At 39.4% G+C, this 21,065-nt stretch overlaps 1 protein-coding gene across 3 annotated transcripts; it reads left to right on the plus strand.

The window, feature by feature from the left end:
- The first annotated feature begins 1,154 nt into the window (after positions 1–1,154).
- On the plus strand, positions 1,155–11,299 carry LOC117432487 (uncharacterized). 3 transcript variants are annotated; one of them, XM_059022310.1, is made up of 10 exons: positions 1,155–1,803; positions 3,246–3,368; positions 6,883–6,996; positions 7,571–7,682; positions 7,999–8,086; positions 8,243–8,407; positions 8,633–8,758; positions 9,099–9,261; positions 9,769–9,848; positions 10,400–11,299. In XM_059022310.1, the coding sequence occupies exons 4-10, from the start codon at positions 7,579–7,581 to the stop codon at positions 10,703–10,705; spliced, it is 1,032 nt and encodes a 343-aa protein (XP_058878293.1). In that variant the 5' UTR covers positions 1,155–1,803; positions 3,246–3,368; positions 6,883–6,996; positions 7,571–7,578; the 3' UTR covers positions 10,706–11,299. The 3 variants fall into 3 exon arrangements, with proteins under 3 accessions (XP_058878293.1, XP_058878292.1, XP_058878294.1); XM_059022309.1 differs by having other exon boundaries at positions 1,156–1,803; positions 7,446–7,682; XM_059022311.1 differs by lacking the exon at positions 7,571–7,682 and having other exon boundaries at positions 1,156–1,803.
- Positions 11,300–21,065: the final 9,766 nt, after the last annotated feature.

A 21,065-nucleotide genomic window follows, 5' to 3' on the forward strand; every position in this document is an offset into this window, starting at 1 on the left:
ATTACAACAGTGAGCAGTTACCTTGGGATTACACACCAGGTTCAGACGCAATGATTGGATTTATGTATCCGCAGGCGACCTGAGACTCACCGTTTCAACGGTGTCAGGAGTGCTCAACAGAAAAGAATCCATAGAGAAAAATATTGTATACTGGCCAAGGGCGTTGGTTTTGCCCAGAGCCGTAACTAAGCTTTTAGCTACCGGGGCATGCAAATATATATATATATATATATATATATATATATATATATATATATATATATATATATATATATATATATATAAATTGCATGCACCTCCGGAATGAAGCAACCGGAGGTGGATGGAAAGACTCCATATCGTAGCTAGCGGGGCATGCAAGACTCCATATCGGAGCTACCGGGGCATGGAATTATATATATATATATATATATATATATATATATATATATATATATATATATATATATATATATTATTGTTATTTTTTTTCTTTTTTCTTTTTTTTTTTTGGATGTTAGGAGTTAGGATGGTATTTACTCGCGCATAAGTTTGAATGTTATTTCCGAATCTCTCCTTTAACATGTTTGAAGGGGACACTGTATTACTTAAAACGTGAATTAACGTCTTAAATCGTGTTAAAAGTGAGCAGTTACCTTGGGATTACACACCAGGTTCAGACGCAATGATTGGACTTATGTATCCGCAGGCGACCTGAGACTCACCGTTTCAACGGTGTCAGTAGTGCTCAACAGAAAAGAATGCATAGAGAAAAATATTGTATACTGGCCAAGGGCGTTGGTTTTGCCCAGAGCCGTAACTAAGCTTTTAGCTACCGGGGCATGCAAATATATATATATATATATATATATATATATATATATATATATATATATATATATATATATATATATTGCATGCACCTCCGGAATGAAGCAAACGGAGGTGGATGGAAAGACTCCATATCGTAGCTACCGGGGCATGCAAATATATATATATATATATATATATATATATATATATATATATATATATATATATATATATATTATTGTTATTTTTTTTTCTTTTTTCTTTTTTTTTTTTGGATGTTAGGAGTTAGGATGGTATTTACTCGCGCATAGGTTTGAATGTTATTTCCGAATCTCTCCTTTAACATGTTTGATGGGGACACTGTATTACTTAAAACGTGAATTAACGTCTTAAATCGTGTTAAAAGTGAGCAGTTACCTTGGGATTACACACCAGGTTCAGACGCAATGATTGGATTTATGTATCCGCAGGCGACCTGAGACTCACCGTTTCAACGGTGTCAGGAGTGCTCAACAGAAAAGAATGCATAGAGTAAAATATTGTATACACTCTTAGAAAAAATTTAAAACAATATGTTAGTGTGTCATTGTACTCATTCATACTTATTCTTTCTTTAAGGTTTAACGGTTCTTAAGGCCCTTTAATCATACTGAATAATATAACACTCGTTTTATTGATTGCAGTCGTGTAACGGCTTGGATAACGACATTATCTTTAGCTAATTAAAAATATACATATAACAAATTAATATGTAACATTTACATGCATCACACTACATAATATTTGTCATACATCGCTGAGGAGAATCTGTTTGAGACTTTCAAGCTATAGATACGTCACTAAAGCAGAAAAAGTCCACAGAGGTCCACGAACAGTGAGCTTTCCCTTTGGAGCTGCCCCAGCAACAGAGAGTGCCTCCTCAACCAATCGCTGCCAAGGAACCCACACCGCTCGAGGCGGGTATTTTCTTCACAGCACAGAATGCCTTTCCTCACAGCGACAAGTGTTGAGGTGGGTAAGGTCTATTAATAATCCTAATAATGTTAATTTATATTATACTTGATTTTTGAAATGGTTAATCGATGAAAACTTTTAAAAAAGATAACTGTAAAACATTCATGAGTAAACAAAAAAGGTTTTGCTTTTATTAATTATGTGGGTCAATTTTATATTTTGAGGTAATTTTACCAATGACTGAAAACGATAATCAAATAGTCAGAATTGAAGAAAAAAAAATACTTCTGGAAGTTTCTTTTTTTTTTCAAGACGCAGCTCCGAAAGCCGATCAAATATAGTCGTGTCATAATTGTTATTATTACTATTGTTCGTATGTTTTATTGATTAACGCCGAATTCTAGATTATGTAACTATTACATTTGAGATACATTTAGTAACTTTAATGGGTTCACTGTAAGTAGACTACGATTAAAGATTCAACCTCTGTTACAAAGTCAGTGAGGCACACACAAATTACTCTGTTTTTTAGGGGGAAAATATACTTTTTAATGATGTATTTTTAAAGCTACACTGTTTAATTTGTCACCCATACAATCTGAAGCAATCTTCGATAGCTTCCCATTACTTGTATTTACTTTGTAATATTGTAAAATAATAACGTTAAAATACTGTACTGTAGAGTGTGGCTTAATTTGTGGTAGTGATGTAATGTATATATATATATATATATATAAGACATTCATTAGTTAGGACTAGCCCGTTTCTTTAAAAAATATTATATATATATATATATATATATATATATATATATATATATATATATATATATATATATATATATATATATATATATATGCGTTCGTAAACTCAATCTGTGCCAGAGCGCAGTCTAACCGTTCCTAAAAACCGTTGAATTTCGGAGCGCTCGAGCACACTGGCCGCTCCAGTTTCACAGCTGGAGAACGTTCACTTTCAAAAAGGCTAACGGCTCGCTGTGGTGGATGCGGGTATATTCTAAACCTATTTTTATTATTTATTTCATATTTGTCATTTTAATGTTTTTTGAGAAAAAAAAAAAAAATCACATATTTTAAGTCCGGGTTTTACATTTTGAAGCGACTGAAGGGGAGGAGTCGTATGTAGGCTAGCCTTGTTCAACGCCAATTAGCAATGAGCATATATATATATATATATATATATATATATATATATATATATATATATATATATATATATATATATATATATATATAATCTCAAACTGAAGAGCAGCAGTAATAATTACAGTATTATTATTAGACTTAAGAGTTGAAAATCGGTTATATCGGTCTCAAAAAAGCCATTAAACTGCATAATGATCATAGTTAATAATAACACAGAATGTAAGCTTACAATAAAACTGTATTTCCAAATTTGAAAAAACTTTTAATTGAAAACTTATAAGATGTATCTTTCCAACATAATACTCATGTAAACGGTCTTGTCATTTTTTTCAGATTCAAAGGTGAATGCCTGGTAGCACAATATGGAAAAGTCAGCTGTGGAGGAATGGACTGTTGAAAATGTAGCAGAGTGGATTTCTGGCTTAGGTCTGGGCAACTTCACGGCAACATTTACAGGTGCAAAATTGATATGCCAGTCTACAAATGTACTTGTTGTAGTGTCATAAAGTACACAGTTAAAAAATATTTGTCTCATTTAGAGCTTGCTCACCAACACATTCCTCATTTCACTATCAGATGTAGTGTGGAAAACTGCAGAAAACAGTTTGGAACCGTCAATTCTTTGAGAAAGCATTATTATAAACATCACACAAATTACATCAGAGGACAGCAGTCAACATCCTTGGATTGTAACAATGATTATGCAGATCCAGAAAGTAATAGAGACTCTGACACTGCTTTGCTTTCTGTCTGTAGTGAAAATTTCAGTCAGGTGTCTGTGCATGACTTCCAGTTTGAGCTAACAAAAAATATTGCCACATTTATTTTAAAAATCCAAGAAAAGCATTTACTACCTAAAGTAGTCCAGGACAGCTTGGTTCATAATTTACAATTCATTCTAGATTATTTTCATGAAAATTATTCACAACTAATTAGACAGTGTTTAAATGAAGCAGGCTTCAATGTTGAAGAGAATTATTATTATTATTATTATTATTATTATTATTATTATTATTATTATTATTATTATTATTATTATTTATTTCTTAGCAGACGCCCTTATCCAGGGCGACTTACAATCGCAAGCAAATACAAACACATTCAAGTGTTACAATACAAGTCATACAATAAGAACAAGAAATACAATAATTTTTTCAAGTGTGACAAACCACAATTCAATAATACAGCAGATAATAGTGAAAGTTACATCAGGATATGATTAAATAGTGATAGTTACATCAGGATATGATTAAGTACAAAATACTACAGATTAAACACTTGGCAGATTACAATATTCTGAGGTACAGGATTAAATGCAGTAAAATAGGGGGCAGATAAGAGCAAAATAAAGCATATTTAAATGAAGGGTGATAGTGTCCCAGGATACAACAGAGGAGTTCTACAGGTGCTGTTTGAAGAGGTGAGTCTTAAGGAGGCGCCGGAATGTGGTCAGGGACTGGGCAGTCCTGACATCTGTAGGAAGGTCGTTCCACCACTGCGGAGCAAGGGTGGAGAAGGAGCGGGCTCGGGAGGCAGGGGAGCGTAGCGGAGGTAGAGCCAGTCTTCTAGTGCAGGCGGAGCGGAGAGGTCGAGTGGGGGTGTAGGGAGAGATGAGGGTCTGGAGGTAGCTGGGTGCAGTCTGATCAAGGCATCTGTAGGCTAGTACAAGAGTCTTGAACTGGATGCGAGCGGTGATCGGGAGCCAGTGGAGCGAGCGGAGTAGTGGAGTAGCGTGGGCGAAGCAAGGCAGAGAGACCAGGCGGGCAGCAGAGTTCTGGATGAGCTGGAGCGGACGAGTGGCGGATGCAGGGAGGCCAGCCAGGAGGGAGTTGCAGTAGTCTAGGCGGGAGACTACCAGGGCCTGAACCAGGAGCTGGGTAGCATAGTTTGTGAGGAAGGGTCGGATTCTTCGGATGTTGCTCAGGAAGAATCGGCAAGTGCGTGCCAGAGTGGAGATGTGCTGGGAATAAGAGAGGCAGGGGTCCAGGGTGACTCCAAGGTTCTTAGCTGAGGAAGAGGGAGAGAGTGTGGTAGATTCCAGAGGAACAGAGATAGAGAGATCAAAGGAGGGGGAGGAGGAGGGAAAGAAAAGGAGGTCAGATTTAGAGAGGTTGAGTTTGAGGTGATGCGAGTGCATCCAGGAGGAAATAGCAGACAGACAGGTAGAGATACGGGAGGAGATGGTGGAGTCAGAGGTGGGGAAGGAGAGGAAAATCTGAGCATCATCAGCATAGAAATGGTATGAGAAACCATAGGATGCTGTGAGGGGGCCCAGGGAGCGGGTGTAGAGAGAGAACAGGAGAGGACCCAAGACTGACCCTTGGGGGACTCCAGTTAAGAGAGGGTGAGGTGTGGAGGTTGCTCCACGCCAGGTTATGAACAGCTTAGCAAACTATTAGCTGAAGAAAATGTCCTGAACAAAGCAGTAGACTTTGTTGCCACAGACTATAAATTGGTTGAGTTTTGCAAAGAAACTCTAGGACTTGTTGAACCTGTATCACATTTTCCTTTTATTATGTACCGATCTTGGACCTTCTTAAACAGGAAGACATCTGGAAATGTGTAAACAGAGAAACTGAATCAAAACCTGGCGATTACTTATGTGACTTCTGTGACAGTGACATTTTTCAGAAACAATTTCCCCGAAATTCTCACTTTCTTAGGATTCACCTATATACAGATGAATTTGAGGTTGTTAACCCCTTGGGCTCCAAAAAAACAATTCATAAAGTTTGTGCTTTCTATTTTACTTTAGGAAATGCATCTGTGAAATACAGATCACAACTAAGTCACATTTATTTGTGTGTTCTAGTAAAATACAAACTTTTGCAGACAAAATACAGTTATAGTGACATACTACAACCTTTAATAAATGACCTAAAAGTGTTGTTCACAGATGGTATTCAAGTAACAGTAAATGGTGAACTAGACATTTTTGTGGAGCTGTAGTAACAATATCAGGGGACAACCTTTCATCTCATGCTTTGGCAGGATTTAAACGTTCATTTAACTGGGCGTATATGCAGATTTTGCATGATATTGCATGAAGAGATTTCAGACAAGTACTCTGAGGATGATTTGATAATTCGAGCATCTGATGCTCACAGATCACATTTGCATTCACGGGAGGTTAATGCAGAAGTTGCCAGTATAGCGTATGGAGTTGTTGCTGAATGTACGTTTGAACAGCTACCGTATTTTGACACTACAACTTCTTTCCCTCCAGATGTTATGCATGATATCCTTGAAGGAGTTATTCCATTACTTTTACGACAACTTTTGCTCACGTTGCATTCAAGACAAATTGTTTCTGTTCAAAACATTAACACTGAACTTGATTTATTTTCCTTTGGACAAAATGACAAGAAAGGAAAGCCAGTTAAATTGTCATTAAAGCATTTAAATGCTGGTACTTTTCCTGGCACTGCCATTCAAAAATGGTGCATGTTTAAATTTCTTCCATTTCTAATTGGCCATTTTGTCCCAACAGAAGATGAACACTGGCAGCACTACCTTCTGTTTCGTGAAATAGTAGACTTTGTAATGTCTCCTGTTGTGAAAAAGTCGTCACTTTCACATTTGCAGATTTTAATTGGAGAATTTCTCAGTGAATTTAATAGACTGTATCCTGGTAATTTTATACCAAAATTGCATTACTTGGTACACTACCCCAGATTGCTAGCTGAATTTGGACCACTTCGATCACTGTATTTTGGTCTGGAATTTAATTCTCACCTTCATGCCTTCAAAATAGAGGCTTTGCATGAGTGGTGTACATTAACACCTGGCAATGAAGTTGACTACCATGCACTCGATGCTTATGAAGACAGTGATGGATGTTTATATATTGCACCTCATCATACTGTGTATAAGGTACTGCTTGCATTTAAAACTGTGAAATTAATTACAATGGCAGGTTAACAATGGTGCTTATTTTTCTGATTAATGTTATGTTTTTTTGTTCATTAAGTGAAGAAATAGATGGTGAGACTCTTTTAGGTCTGACAGAACATATGATTGGAAAAATCTTCCGAACTATGAAGGACCAAGTCAAATTTTTAAAGGCTCTCGAGAACCTTAAAAGGTATGTAATGACAAATATATTATACATTATGTTAGTCTATTGTTGTGTTTTAGTATTTACATTTAAATACCACATACTATACAGGAATCACTTTGAAAAGTATAAATTACTACTACCAGTACGCTTTTTGTATTGTAATGTTGTATTGTAAGAAAGATGTATATTATGGGAGTACATTTTTTTATGGAAACACAGAGAGAGAGAGAGAGAGAGAGAGAGAGAGAGAGAGAGAGAGAGAGAGAGAGAGAGAGAGAGAGAGAGAGAGGTATTTTCACTAGTTTAATTCCTGAAAATGAGGACTGGGAATGTATGGTTTTAAACTTCTGTGTAGAAAATTAATATGGCTGTTATATTATAAGGCTCTGTTTAAATATCAAGTCTTTAGATATTTTCAGGTGATTAAAATTATGAAATATTGTTTTATTTTGTTGTTTTTTGTATTTTCATAGAACAAAAGCAAATGAGCATATTGTTTCAGAGAAGGTGCTACCAGTAGAATGCAGAGAAGTGCCACAAACCTCAACAAGTGTTCATGTTTGGACCGCATGTTATACATTGCCTATATTTCCTCCAGTTGTACAGATGGCCCTTGATAGAAAGGACATTGGTTTCAAATCAAAAGACAAATCTGCCCTTCGTGCAGCTCTAATACAGACTCTGTTTGATGACCTCAGCAAATATACGCTGTAAGAACTGAGATTTCGGTGTTTGTTTTAGATACATAGGCAACCAATTTTAGAATAATTACATAACATAAAATAGCACATTCATTTTTAAAAGGATTACTATTTTTTTTAAAATCTATCATAACAGCAATATTTTATTCAAGAGAAAAAGTTTTATTAAATTCATTTTGATAATGCTTTTCAGCATGTTTTTTTGTAAATTAAAGCAATTGTAAAATGCAACTGTATTTCATGACATTATTTCTCAAATATATATTTTTCTTACAATTCACTTACAATTCATATGCCTATATTATTTTCTAATCTGTATATTTAGGTATCCAGACCACATAATGTACAGTACTGTGCTAAGTACTTTGTGCTGTAAGTACAGATTTCTAAGGGATGACAGCCAAACTGGATATGTGAGTATACATTTGGTAGTTATATTCATAAAAGAAATAGTCGAATAAACATTAATTTGTCAAAATTATGCAGCGTTAAATATATTTTTACTAGTTGATATGTATTTTTTATAGCCAGATAATGGACATAGGTTTAACTTTCTATCATTGTTTCAGGCTACTCTACTTGAAATACTGAGAAATAAATTCAAAAAAGAGAGAAAGACACTTATTTCAGTGGAGACTGTAGAAGACATGAAAAAAAAGTTTGGTGCTGTGGGTCGAGGAAGGAAGCGTGCACCAGAGCAACAGCAACCGCTCATGGAAAAGAGAAGAGAATCTGTAAGCCTAACTCTTGGATCTGCATTGACAGAAATAGATTGAAATAGAATTACATACTTTATATATGTACATACATGCGATTGTGTAGTTTATTAGCTAATTGGCTTTCATGGAGAGTACTTGATCTTTAGCATTTTTCCAGAGTAAAGAAAAGCACAGAGAATACATGCAGTAAATGCCTGATCATAAGTATTGAATTACTTAACGTTATGATACATATTGCAGATGCAAAGTGAGGAGTTCCCAGGAGAAGACGAGCATGGTACTGTACACACTCGGGAAAGAATGATGGAGAAGAAGTCCACTGAAGAAGTCCTTGGTCTGTTTCCATTCCTAAAGCATCCTAAACTGGTAGGTACTAGTTTTTATTCTACTATGGTGATTGATCAGAAATTAATATTTTTAGTTATAAGCATGTATAATCACTTTAATTAGTCCTCCTAGGTGACCTTTCTGCATCAGCAATCCACCTGCTCCAGCTTTTACAAAACTCCACTGCTCCTGGTTTTTCCCATGCAACTTCTTTCTGCTCGCATTCAGTTTAGTTTGATTTTGTTTTATTTATTGATTTTTTTAACTACTACATTATTTGTAAGTATTCAACTCTTTTTTACAGCTGTGTATATCGCCTTGGATAAAGGCATATGATAAATAAATAAATATAATAATAACTTTAGCATCTGTATTTTAGCTGTTGCACGAAGTAGAACTACGTTTTGGAGTAAACTTGGAACGGAACCTAATGAGTGGCCTATCCAGAATGGTAGATCCTATTTTCAGACTTTCTAGTGGGCATCTTCTAACTACTGTGATGTCCTACATTGAAGATGCTTCAGATAAGACACAGGAAAATGGTAATGTATAAGAAATATTTATTGTACATCAAATTGTTTTGACCTATCTCAGAATAGGATCTATAAATAACTATTAAACAGAAAATGATGCAACTTCATTTCATACACTTAGAGCATAATATTTCATGGGGAAGATAGCTGGTATTTAACTCTCACAGGGGCATAAAAACCAATGCGAAAAACCTGCATGAACAGATTTTTAGAAACTTTGTTGATACTGTTCTTAACATTTTTTTGCTCCAATCCACAATAACGTTTGTATCAGTGGTGGTCAGTCCTGGTCCTGGAGAGCTACAGTCTTGTGTGTGTTTTTTTAGGTACCTTTAAATCATTTTTAAACTATTCTTTATCTGTGCAGTTTAGCAAATAATGAATTCATGAATGTAACTGAGAGCACTGGTGGAATGCAAAGCCAAAGATCCTGTACCTCTCAGACCAGGGTTGCTCAACATTCTTCCGTTTGCTTTGTACTTTGTATATGATCTGATACCCTATTTGTTTTTTTAGGACTGAGAATGAATGCTGCATTGTTGCTGTTGCCAGCTTTGTTTCGAGAGAGGGAAAATCTGTTGTTTGTTGTTGACCAAGTAAGTTAATTGAGCTCTACTTTTCAAATGTAGCTTAACTGAATTGATGTTTTCAATGTTAAATACAAAGTCAAATTATCATTTAGAGATATCTCAAAATGAGTTTGAGATATCTCCAAATTAATTCCTGATATCTGTAAACCATTTTGAGATATCTTAAAATATGTTAAGATATCTCTAATTATTTCAAAATATTTTAAGATATATTCAACTGATTTAAGGATATTTTGAAATATTTAAAGATATCTGTTAAATATTTAAAGGTATCTCTTAATTTGGCTTGCCATAAATGTGTACTTAATGAATTATGAGGGAGACTTGTAGGCAATTAACAGGAGTTTAAGACGTTCATCGCTGTTTTAAGTGAGATCCGACAGTTTAAATGTTTTTAAAGGGAGGAATATTACGAAATCCCTTTAAAGTAGCCGCAGCCCCACCACACGAGCCGCCACTGCTTGTAGGTATGGTGAGATGCTGCTGAAGTACAATTTCACATAATTTATTGTTGAATAAAGTTATTAATTATTATTATTATTTTAAAATCTATACAGGTACCACCATCACCTACGCCAACTATCGTTTTCAAGGGAACAACAAGCCCATTGGCAGCAGATGACATCTCTGTTTGTGTTGATGGAATTGAGATACTCAGTGATTATCCAGGAATGGATATCACCCTTGCTGTTGAATGTATTTTTTCTCTTTATTTTTCCTTGGGCATTGAGTATCCTAAAGCTCTAAAAAAATTTCTGACTTTCATGGAAAGGTACTTCATGAAGCTGAGTACCTCTGACAAAGTACCTTTGCCAGTGTTAAAGATGTACAGTCAAATAACTGCACTTTTACTTGGGGAATAATTATATTGATCTGATGGAATGCCATTTTAACATTTAAACTGAAATTAAATGAATTTATTGTGTCAACTATTTAATTTGATTACAAAAACAGAATGTTTGATATAAAAATGTAATTGTATATATCAAAAAAAGTATTTATTTTAAATGTAAATGGCTGATTAGAAAATTAATTGTTTATAACAAATGTAAATAGTTTTTAATAGAAGTTTTGATCTAAAAAAAACTAATAAACATTCAGTCTTAATTTATAGATATCATAAACTCATAATAAGCTCTGATCTAAATACTGTACTGTAGCTCTTCTAATTTGTGCCACCAAAAAATGAATAAGAAAAAAGAAACCCACGTTCATCAGTTTCAATATACATTTTATCTCAGCTTTTTCAAGGTCTATTACATGTTCTTGAAAATGTATTTTGTGTAAGTTTCAGGAAAATCTGTGGGATGCATAGATTTATTTTCCAGTTTGCTGCGAGACCCTTTTTTTCACTGTGTAAATAATATGGTTTAATTATTAAAAACACACAGGTTGAATAAAACTGTGTAAAACTGTATATAACTAAACCTGAAACTGAAACTACTCTAATGGTTTAACCTGTAAAAACAATAAATTGTTAAATAAATGTTTAATAAATAAATTGTTGGCATCCTGAATTGAGTGATTTATCAAAGCACTTACACTTCTGAGGTTGGGGGATTCTAAAGGATGTGAAGAGCTCTTAAAGGTATACATTTGTTTTTTCTCAGATGAACCAAACAACCCTCCATAGAATGTTAATTGTAAGGTTCAATAGTGTAACTCTTATGGTTCTATATTAAACCTCAATAGAAGGTTCTTCAGAGGAACCACTATGGTTCTGTATTATACCATTAATATAAGAACCATGGTGGTTCTTTATTAAACCTCTAATGCAGGGTTCTTCCAAAGATGGTTCCAAATCTATACAAGCAGATAGAACCTTTTAGGGTTCTATATTGTACCCTTTTTTCTAAGTGTACTGCATAAAAAAAACGAGTGTGTTGTCGTGGCAGTTGGTGATCAAAGAAATAAAACAAAATAAAATCAATAAATAATAATGTCATAGACTTAAAGTCATACCTTTGAAGTCATAATGCATTGCAAGTGTTATTAGGGAATGTTGTGCTGTGTTTTCAAGCGCTTCAGTGTGCTGCTCTGCAAGGTTTGGAGACAGCGGGTGCGTTCACGGAGATCAAGAGCAGCTGCAGATCAAGAGCAGCCGCCGCAGGGGAGGGATACCATGGTAAATAGGTTACCAATTTACCATGGTATCTATCTCTCCCCTGGGTGCGTTGTGTTTTGGTGAGCAGTAATGCAGGAAAGCAGCGAGCGGGATGGCGAGCTTGTCCTGCTGCTCCAACACAAGCTACCTTAAGAGCTGGTACGATGCGGGCAATGGGTGAAGTTCGTCAGGAGTACTGCATAAAAAAACGAGTGTGTTGTCGTGGCAGTTGGTGATCAAAGAAATAAAACAAAATAAAATCAATAAATAATAATGTCATAGACTTAAAGTCATACCTTTGAAGTCATAATGCATTACAAGTGTTATTAGGGAATGTTGTGCTGTGTTTTCAAGCGCTTCAATGTGCTGCTCTGCAAGGTTTGGAGACAGCGGGTGCGTTCACGGAGATCAAGAGCAGCCCGCGCAAAACACAAGGCACCCAGGGGAGAGATACCATGGTAAATAGGTTACCTATTTACCTATTTTTGTTTCGGCGAACGGTTTTGGTGAGCAGTAATGCAGGAAAGCAGCGGGCGGGATGGCGAGCTTGTCCTGCTGCTCCAACACAAGCTACCTTAAGAGCCGGTACGATGCGGGCAATGGGTGAAGTTCGTCAGGAGTACTGCATAAAAAAACAAGTGTGTTGTCGTGGCAGTTGGTGATCAAAGAAATAAAACAAAATAAAATCAATAAATAATAATGTCATAGACTTAAAGTCATACCTTTGAAGTCATAATGCATTGCAAGTGTTATTAGGGAATGTTGTGCTGTGTTTTCAAGCGCTTCAATGTGACAGCGGGTGCGTTCACGGAGATCAAGAGCAGCCGGAGATCAAGAGCAGCCGCCGCAGGGGAGGGATACCATGGTAAATAGGTTACCTATTTACCATGGTATCTCTCCCCTGGGTGCGTTGTGTTTTGGTGAGCAGTAATGCAGGAAAGCAGCGGGCGGGATGGCGAGCTTCTCCTGCTGCTCCAACACAAGCTACCTTAAGAGCCGGTACGATGCGGGCAATGGGTGAAGTTCGTCAGGAGTACTGCATAAAAAACCGAGTGTGTTGTCGTGGCAGTTGGTGATCAAAGAAATAAAACAAAATAAAATCAATAAATAATAATGTCATAGACTTAAAGCCATACCCTTGAAGTCATAATGCATTGCAAGTGTTATTAGGGAATGTTGTGCTGTGTTTTCAAGCGCTTCAATGTGCTGCTCTGCAAGGTTTGGAGACAGCGGGTGCGTTCACGGAGATCAAGAGCAGCCGGAGATGAAGAGCAGCCGCCGCAGGGGAGGGATACCATGGTAAATAGGTTACATATTTACCATCGTATCTCTCCCCTCGGTGCGTTGTGTTTTGGTGAGCAATAATGCAGGAAAGCAGCGGGCGGGATGGCGAGCTTGTCCTGCTGCTCCAACACAAGCTACCTTAAGAGCCGGTACGATGCGGGCAATGGGTGAAGTTCGTCAGGAGTACTGCATAAAAAAACGAGTGTGTTGTCGTGGCAGTTGGTGATCAAAGAAATAAAACAAAATAAAATCAATAAATAATAATGTCATAGACTTAAAGTCATACCTTTGAAGTCATAATGCATTACAAGTGTTATTAGGGAATGTTGTGCTGTGTTTTCAAGAGTTTCAATGTGCTGCTCTGCAAGGTTTGGAGACAGCGGGTGCGTTCACGGAGATCAAGAGCAGCCGGAGATGAAGAGCAGCCGCCGCAGGGGAGGGATACCATGGTAAATAGGTTACCTATTTACCATGGTATCTCTCCCCTGGGTGCGTTGTGTTTTGGTGAGCAATAATGCAGGAAAGCAGCGAGCGGGATGGCGAGCTTGTCCTGCTGCTCCAACACAAGCTACCTTAAGAGCCGGTACGATGCGGGCAATGGGTGAAGTTCGTCAGGAGTACTGCATAAAAAAACGAGTGTGTTGTCGTGGCAGTTGGTGATCAAAGAAATAAAACAAAATAAAATCAATAAATAATAATGTCATAGACCTAAAGCCATACATTTGAAGTCATAATGCATTTCAAGTGTTATTAGGGAATGTTGTGCTGTGTTTTCAAGTTTTCAAGAAATAAAACAAAATAAAATCAATAAATAATAATGTCATAGACTTAAAGTCATACCTTTGAAGTCATAATGCATTGCAAGTGTTATTATGGAATGTTGTGCTGTGTTTTCAAGCGCTTCAATGTGCTGCTCTGCAAGGTTTGGAGACAGATGGTGCGTTCACGGAGATCAAGAGCAGCCGGAGATCAAGAGCAGCCGCCGCAGGGGAGGGATACCATGGTAAATAGGTTACCTATTTACCATGGTATCTCTCCCCTGGGTGCGTTGTGTTTTGGTGAGCAATAATGCAGGAAAGCAGCGGGCGGGATGGCGAGCTTGTCCTGCTGCTCCAACACAAGCTACCTTAAGAGCCGGTACGATGCGGGCAATGGGTGAAGTTCGTCAGGAGTACTGCATAAAAAAACGAGTGTGTTGTCGTGGCAGTTGGTGATCAAAGAAATAAAACAAAATAAAATCAATAAATAATAATGTCATAGACTTAAAGCCATACCTTTGAAGTCATAATGTATTGCAAGTGTTATTAGGGAATGTTGTGCTGTGTTTTCAAGTGCTTCAATGTGCTGCTCTGCAAGGTTTGGAGACAGCAGGTGCGTTCACGGAGATCAAGAGCAGCCGGCGCAAAAGACAAGGCACCCAGGGGAGAGATAACATGGTAAATAGGTTACCTATTTACCTATTTTTGTTTCGGCGAACGGTTTTGGTGAGCAATAATGCAGGAAAGCAGCGGGCGGGATGGCGAGCTTGTCCTGCTGCTCCAACACAAGCTACCTTAAGAGCCGGTACGATGCGGGCAATGGGTGAAGTTCGTCAGGAGTACTGCATAAAAAAACGAGTGTGTTGTCGTGGCAGTTGGTGATCAAAGAAATAAAACAAAATAAAATCAATAAATAATAATGTCATAGACCTAAAGCCATACCTTTGAAGTCATAATGCATTGCAAGTGTTATTAGGGAATGTTGTGCTGTGTTTTCAAGCGCTTCAATGTGCTGCTCTGCAAGGTTTGGAGACAGCAGGTGCGTTCACGGAGATCAAGAGCAGCCGGCGCAAAACACAAGGCACCCAGGGGAGAGATACCATGGTAAATAGGTTACCTATTTACCTATTTTTGTTTCGGCGAACGGTTTTGGTGAGCAATAATGCAGGAAAGCAGCGGGCGGGATGGCGAGCTTGTCCTGCTGCTCCAACACAAGCTACCTTAAGAGCCGGTACGATGCGGGCAATGAGTGAAGTTCGTCAGGAGTACTGCATAAAAAAACGAGTGTGTTGTCGTGGCAGTTGGTGATCAAAGAAATAAAACAAAATAAAATCAATAAATAATAATGTCATAGACTTAAAGTCATACCTTTGAAGTCATAATGCATTGCAAGTGTTCTTAGGGAATGTTGTGCTGTGTTTTCAAGCGCTTCAATGTGCTGCTCTGCAAGGTTTGGAGACAGCGGGTGCGTTCACGGAGATCAAGAGCAGCCGGAGATCAATAGCAGCCGCCGCAGGGGAGATATCTCTCCCCTGGGTGCGTTGTGTTTTGGAGAGCAATAATGCAGGAAAGCAGCGGGCGGGATGGCGAGCTTGTCCTGCTGCTCCAACACAAGCTACCTTAAGAGCCGGTACGATGCGGGCAATGGGTGAAGTTCGTCAGGAGTACTGCATAAAAAAACGAGTGTGTTGTCGTGGCAGTTGGTGATCAAAGAAATAAAACAAAATAAAATCAATAAATAATAATGTCATAGACCTAAAGCCATACCTTTGAAGTCATAATGCATTGCAAGTGTTATTAGGGAATGTTGTGCTGTGTTTTCAAGCGCTTCAATGTGCTGCTCTGCAAGGTTTGGAGACAGCGGGTGCGTTCACGGAGATCAAGAGCAGCCGGAGATCAAGAACAGCCGCCGCAGGGGAGGGATACCATGGTAAATAGGTTACCTATTTACCATGGTATCTCTCCCATGGGTGCGTTGTGTTTTGGTGAGCAATAATGCAGGAAAGCAGCGGGCGGGATGGCGAGCTTGTCCTGCTGCTCCAACACAAGCTACCTTAAGAGCCGGTACGATGCGGGCAATGGGTGAAGTTCGTCAGGAGTACTGCATAAAAAAACGAGTGTGTTGTCGTGGCAGTTGGTGATCAAAGAAATAAAACAAAATAAAATCAATAAATAATAATGTCATAGACTTAAAGTCATACATTTGAAGTCATAATGCATTGCAAGTGTTATTAGGGAATGTTGTGCTGTGTTTTCAAGCGCTTCAATGTGCTGCTCTGCAAGGTTTGGAGACAGCGCGTGCGTTCACGGAGATCAAGAGCAGCCGGAGATCAAGAGCAGCCGCCGCAGGGGAGGGATACCATGGTAAATAGGTTACCTATTTACCATGGTATCTCTCCCCTGGGTGCGTTGTGTTTTGGTGAGCAATAATGCAGGAAAGCAGCGGGCGGGATGGCGACCTTGTCCTGCTGCTCCAACACAAGCTACCTTAAGAGCCGGTACGATGCTGGCAATGGGTGAAGTTCGTCAGGAGTACTGCATAAAAAAACGAGTGTGTTGTCGTGGCAGTTGGTGATCAAAGAAATAAAACAAAATAAAATCAATAAAAAATAATGTCATAGACTTAAAGTCATACCTTTGAAGTCATAATGCATTACAAGTGTTATTAGGGAATGTTGTGCTGTGTTTTCAAGCGCTTCAATGTGCTGCTCTGCAGCAAGGTTTGGAGACAGCGCGTGCGTTCACGGAGATCAAGAACAGCCGGAGATCATGAGCAGCCGCCGCAGGGGAGGGATACCATGGTAAATAGGTTACCTATTTACCATGGTATCTCTCCCCTGGGTGCGTTGTGTTTTGGTGAGCAATAAAGCAGGAAAGCAGCGAGCGGGATGGCGAGCTTGTCCTGCTGCTCCAACACAAGCTACCTTAAGAGCCGGTACGATGCGGGCAATGGGTGAAGTTCGTCAGGAGTACTGCATAAAAAAACGAGTGTGTTGTCGTGGCAGTTGGTGATCAAAGAAATAAAACAAAATAAAATCAATAAATAATAATGTCATAGACTTAATGTCATACCTTTGAAGTCATAATGCATTGCAAGTGTTATTAGGGAATGTTGTTTTGTGTTTTCAAGCACTTCAATGTGCTGCTTTGCAAGGTTTGGAGACAGCAGGTGCGTTCACGGAGATCAAGAGCAGCCGGCGCAAAACACAAGGCACCCAGGGGAGAGATACCATGGTAAATAGGTTACCTATTTACCTATTTTTGTTTCGGCGAACGGTTTTGGTGAGCAATAATGCAGGAAAGCAGCGGGCGGGATGGCGAGCTTGTCCTGCTGCTCCAACACAAGCTACCTTAAGAGCCGGTACGATGCGGGCAATGGGTGAAGTTCGTCAGGAGTACTGCATAAATAAACGAGTGTGTTGTCGTGGCAGTTGGTGATCAAAGAAATAAAACAAAATAAAATCAATAAATAATAATGTCATAGACTTAAAGCCATACCTTTGAAGTCATAATGCATTGCAAGTGTTATTAGGGAATGTTGTGCTGTGTTTTCAAGCGCTTCAATTTGCTGCTCTGCAAGGTTTGGAGACAGCGGGTGCGTTCACGGAGATCAAGAGCAGCCGGAGATCAAGAGCAGCCGCCGCAGGGGAGGGATACCATGGTAAATAGGTTACCTATTTACCATGGTATCTCTCCCCTGGGTGCGTTGTGTTTTGGTGAGCAATAATGCAGGAAAGCAGCGGGCGGGATGGCGAGCTTGTCCTGCTGCTCCAACACAAGCTACCTTAAGAGCCGGTACGATGCGGGCAATGGGTGAAGTTCGTCAGGAGTGCTGCATAAATAAACGAGTGTGTTGTCGTGGCAGTTGGTGATCAAAGAAATAAAACAAAATAAAATCAATAAATAATAATGTCATAGACATAAAGCCATACCTTTGAAGTCATAATGCATTGCAAGTGTTATTAGGGAATGTTGTGCTGTGTTTTCAAGCGCTTCAATGTGCTGCTCTGCAAGGTTTGGAGACAGCAGGTGAGTTCACGGAGATCAAGAGCAGCCGGCGCAAAACACAAGGCACCCAGGGGAGAGATACCATGGTAAATAGGTTACCTATTTACCTATTTTTGTTTCGGCGAACAGTTTTGGTGAGCAATAATGCAGGAAAGCAGCGGGCGGGATGGCGAGCTTGTCCTGCTGCTCCAACACAAGCTACCTTAAGAGCCGGTACGATGCGGGCAATGGGTGAAGTTCGTCAGGAGTACTGCATAAAAAAACGAGTGTGTTGTCGTGGCAGTTGGTGATCAAAGAAATAAAACAAAATAAAATCAATAAATAATAATGTCATAGACTTAAAGTCATACCTTTGAAGTCATAATGCATTGCAAGTGTTATTAGGGAATATTGTGCTGTGTTTTCAAGCGCTTCAATGTGCTGCTCTGCAAGGTTTGGAGACAGCGGGTGCGTTCACGGAGATCAAGAGCATCCGGAGATCAAGAGCAGCCGCCGCAGGGGAGGGATACCATGGTAAATAGGTTACCTATTTACCATGGTATCTCTCCCCTGGGTGCGTTGTGTTTTGGTGAGCAATAATGCAGGAAAGCAGCGGGCGGGATGGCGAGCTTGTCCTGCTGCTCCAACACAAGCTACCTTAAGAGCCGGTACGATGCGGGCAATGGGTGAAGTTCGTCAGGAGTACTGCATAAAAAAAACGAGTGTGTTGTCGTAGCAGTTGGTGATCAAAGAAATAAAACAAAATAAAATCAATAAAAAATAATGTCATAGACTTAAAGTCATACCTTTGAAGTCATAATGCATTGCAAGTGTTATTAGGGAATGTTGTGCTGTGTTTTCAAGCGCTTCAATGTGCTGCTCTGCAAGGTTTGGAGACAGCAGGTGCGTTCACGGAGATCAAGAGCAGCCGGCGCAAAACACAAGGCTCCCAGGGGAGAGATAACATGGTAAATAGGTTACCTATTTACCTATTTTTGTTTCGGCGAACGGTTTTGGTGAGCAATAATGCAGGAAAGCAGCGGGCGGGATGGCGAGCTTGTCCTGCTGCTCCAACACAAGCTACCTTAAGAGCCGGTACGATGCGGGCAATGGGTGAAGTTCGTCAGGAGTACTGCATAAAAAAACGAGTGTGTTGTCGTGGCAGTTGGTGATCAAAGAAATAAAACAAAATAAAATCAATAAATAATAATGTCATAGACCTAAAGCCATACCTTTGAAGTCATAATGCATTGCAAGTGTTATTAGGGAATGTTGTGCTGTGTTTTCAAGCGCTTCAATGTGCTGCTCTGCAAGGTTTGGAGACAGCAGGTGCGTTCACGGAGATCAAGAGCAGCCGGCGCAAAACACAAGGCACCCAGGGGAGAGATACCATGGTAAATAGGTTACCTATTTACCTATTTTTGTTTCGGCGAACGGTTTTGGTGAGCAATAATGCAGGAAAGCAGCGGGCGGGATGGCGAGCTTGTCCTGCTGCTCCAACACAAGCTACCTTAAGAGCCGGTACGATGCGGGCAATGAGTGAAGTTCGTCAGGAGTACTGCATAAAAAAAACGAGTGTGTTGTCGTAGCAGTTGGTGATCAAAGAAATAAAACAAAATAAAATCAATAAATAATAATGTAATAGACTTAAAGCCATACCTTTGAAGTCATAATGCATTGCAAGTGTTATTAGGGAATGTTGTGCTGTGTTTTCAAGCGCTTCAATGTGCTGCTCTGCAAGGTTTGGAGACAGCGGGTGCGTTCACGGAGATCAAGAGCAGCCGGAGATCAATAGCAGCCGCCGCAGGGGAGATATCACTCCCCTGGGTGCGTTGTGTTTTGGTGAGCAATAATGCAGGAAAGCAGCGGGCGGGATGGCGAGCTTGTCCTGCTGCTCAAGCTACCTTAAGAGCCGGTACGATGCGGGCAATGGGTGAAGTTCGTCAGGAGTACTGCATAAAAAAACGAGTGTGTTGTCGTGGCAGTTGGTGATAAAAGAAATAAAACAAAATAAAATCAATAAATAATAATGTCATAGACCTAAAGCCATACCTTTGAAGTCATAATGCATTGCAAGTGTTATTAGGGAATGTTGTGCTGTGTTTTCAAGCGCTTCAATGTGCTGCTCTGCAAGGTTTGGAGACAGCGGGTGCGTTCACGGAGATCAAGAGCAGCCGGAGATCAAGAACAGCCGCCGCAGGGGAGGGATACCATGGTAAATAGGTTACCTATTTACCATGGTATCTCTCCCATGGGTGCGTTGTGTTTTGGTGAGCAATAATGCAGGAAAGCAGCGGGCGGGATGGCGAGCTTGTCCTGCTGCTCCAACACAAGCTACCTTAAGAGCCGGTACGATGCGGGCAATGGGTGAAGTTCGTCAGGAGTACTGCATAAAAAAACGAGTGTGTTGTCGTGGCAGTTGGTGATCAAAGAAATAAAACAAAATAAAATCAATAAATAATAATGTCATAGACTTAAAGTCATACCTTTGAAGTCATAATGCATTACAAGTGTTATTAGGGAATGTTGTGCTGTGTTTTCAAGCGCTTCAATGTGCTGCTCTGCAAGGTTTGGAGACAGCTGGTGCGTTCACGGAGATCAAGAGCAGCCGGCGCAAAACACAAGGCACCCAGGGGAGAGATACCATGGTAAATAGGTTACCTATTTACCTATTTTTGTTTCGGCGAACGGTTTTGGTGAGCAATAATGCAGGAAAGCAGCGGGCGGGATGGCGAGCTTGTCCTGCTGCTCCACCACAAGCTACCTTAAGAGCCGGTACGATGCGGGCAATGGGTGAAGTTCGTCAGGAGTACTACATAAAAAAACGAGTGTGTTGTCGTGGCAGTTGGTGATCAAAGAAATAAAAGCCATACCTTTGAAGTCATAATGCATTGCAAGTGTTATTAGGGAATGTTGTGCTGTGTTTTCAAGCGCTTCAATGTGCTGCTCTGCAAGGTTTGGAGACAGCGCGTGCGTTCACGGAGATCAAGAGCAGCCGGAGATCAAGAGCAGCCGCCGCAGGGGAGGGATACCATGGTAAATAGGTTACCTATTTACCATGGTATCTCTCCCCTGGGTGCGTTGTGTTTT

The sequence above is a fragment of the Acipenser ruthenus genome, chromosome 4 (genome assembly GCF_902713425.1).
Source record: "Acipenser ruthenus chromosome 4, fAciRut3.2 maternal haplotype, whole genome shotgun sequence".
In the NCBI taxonomy this organism is placed as follows: domain Eukaryota; kingdom Metazoa; phylum Chordata; class Actinopteri; order Acipenseriformes; family Acipenseridae; genus Acipenser; species Acipenser ruthenus.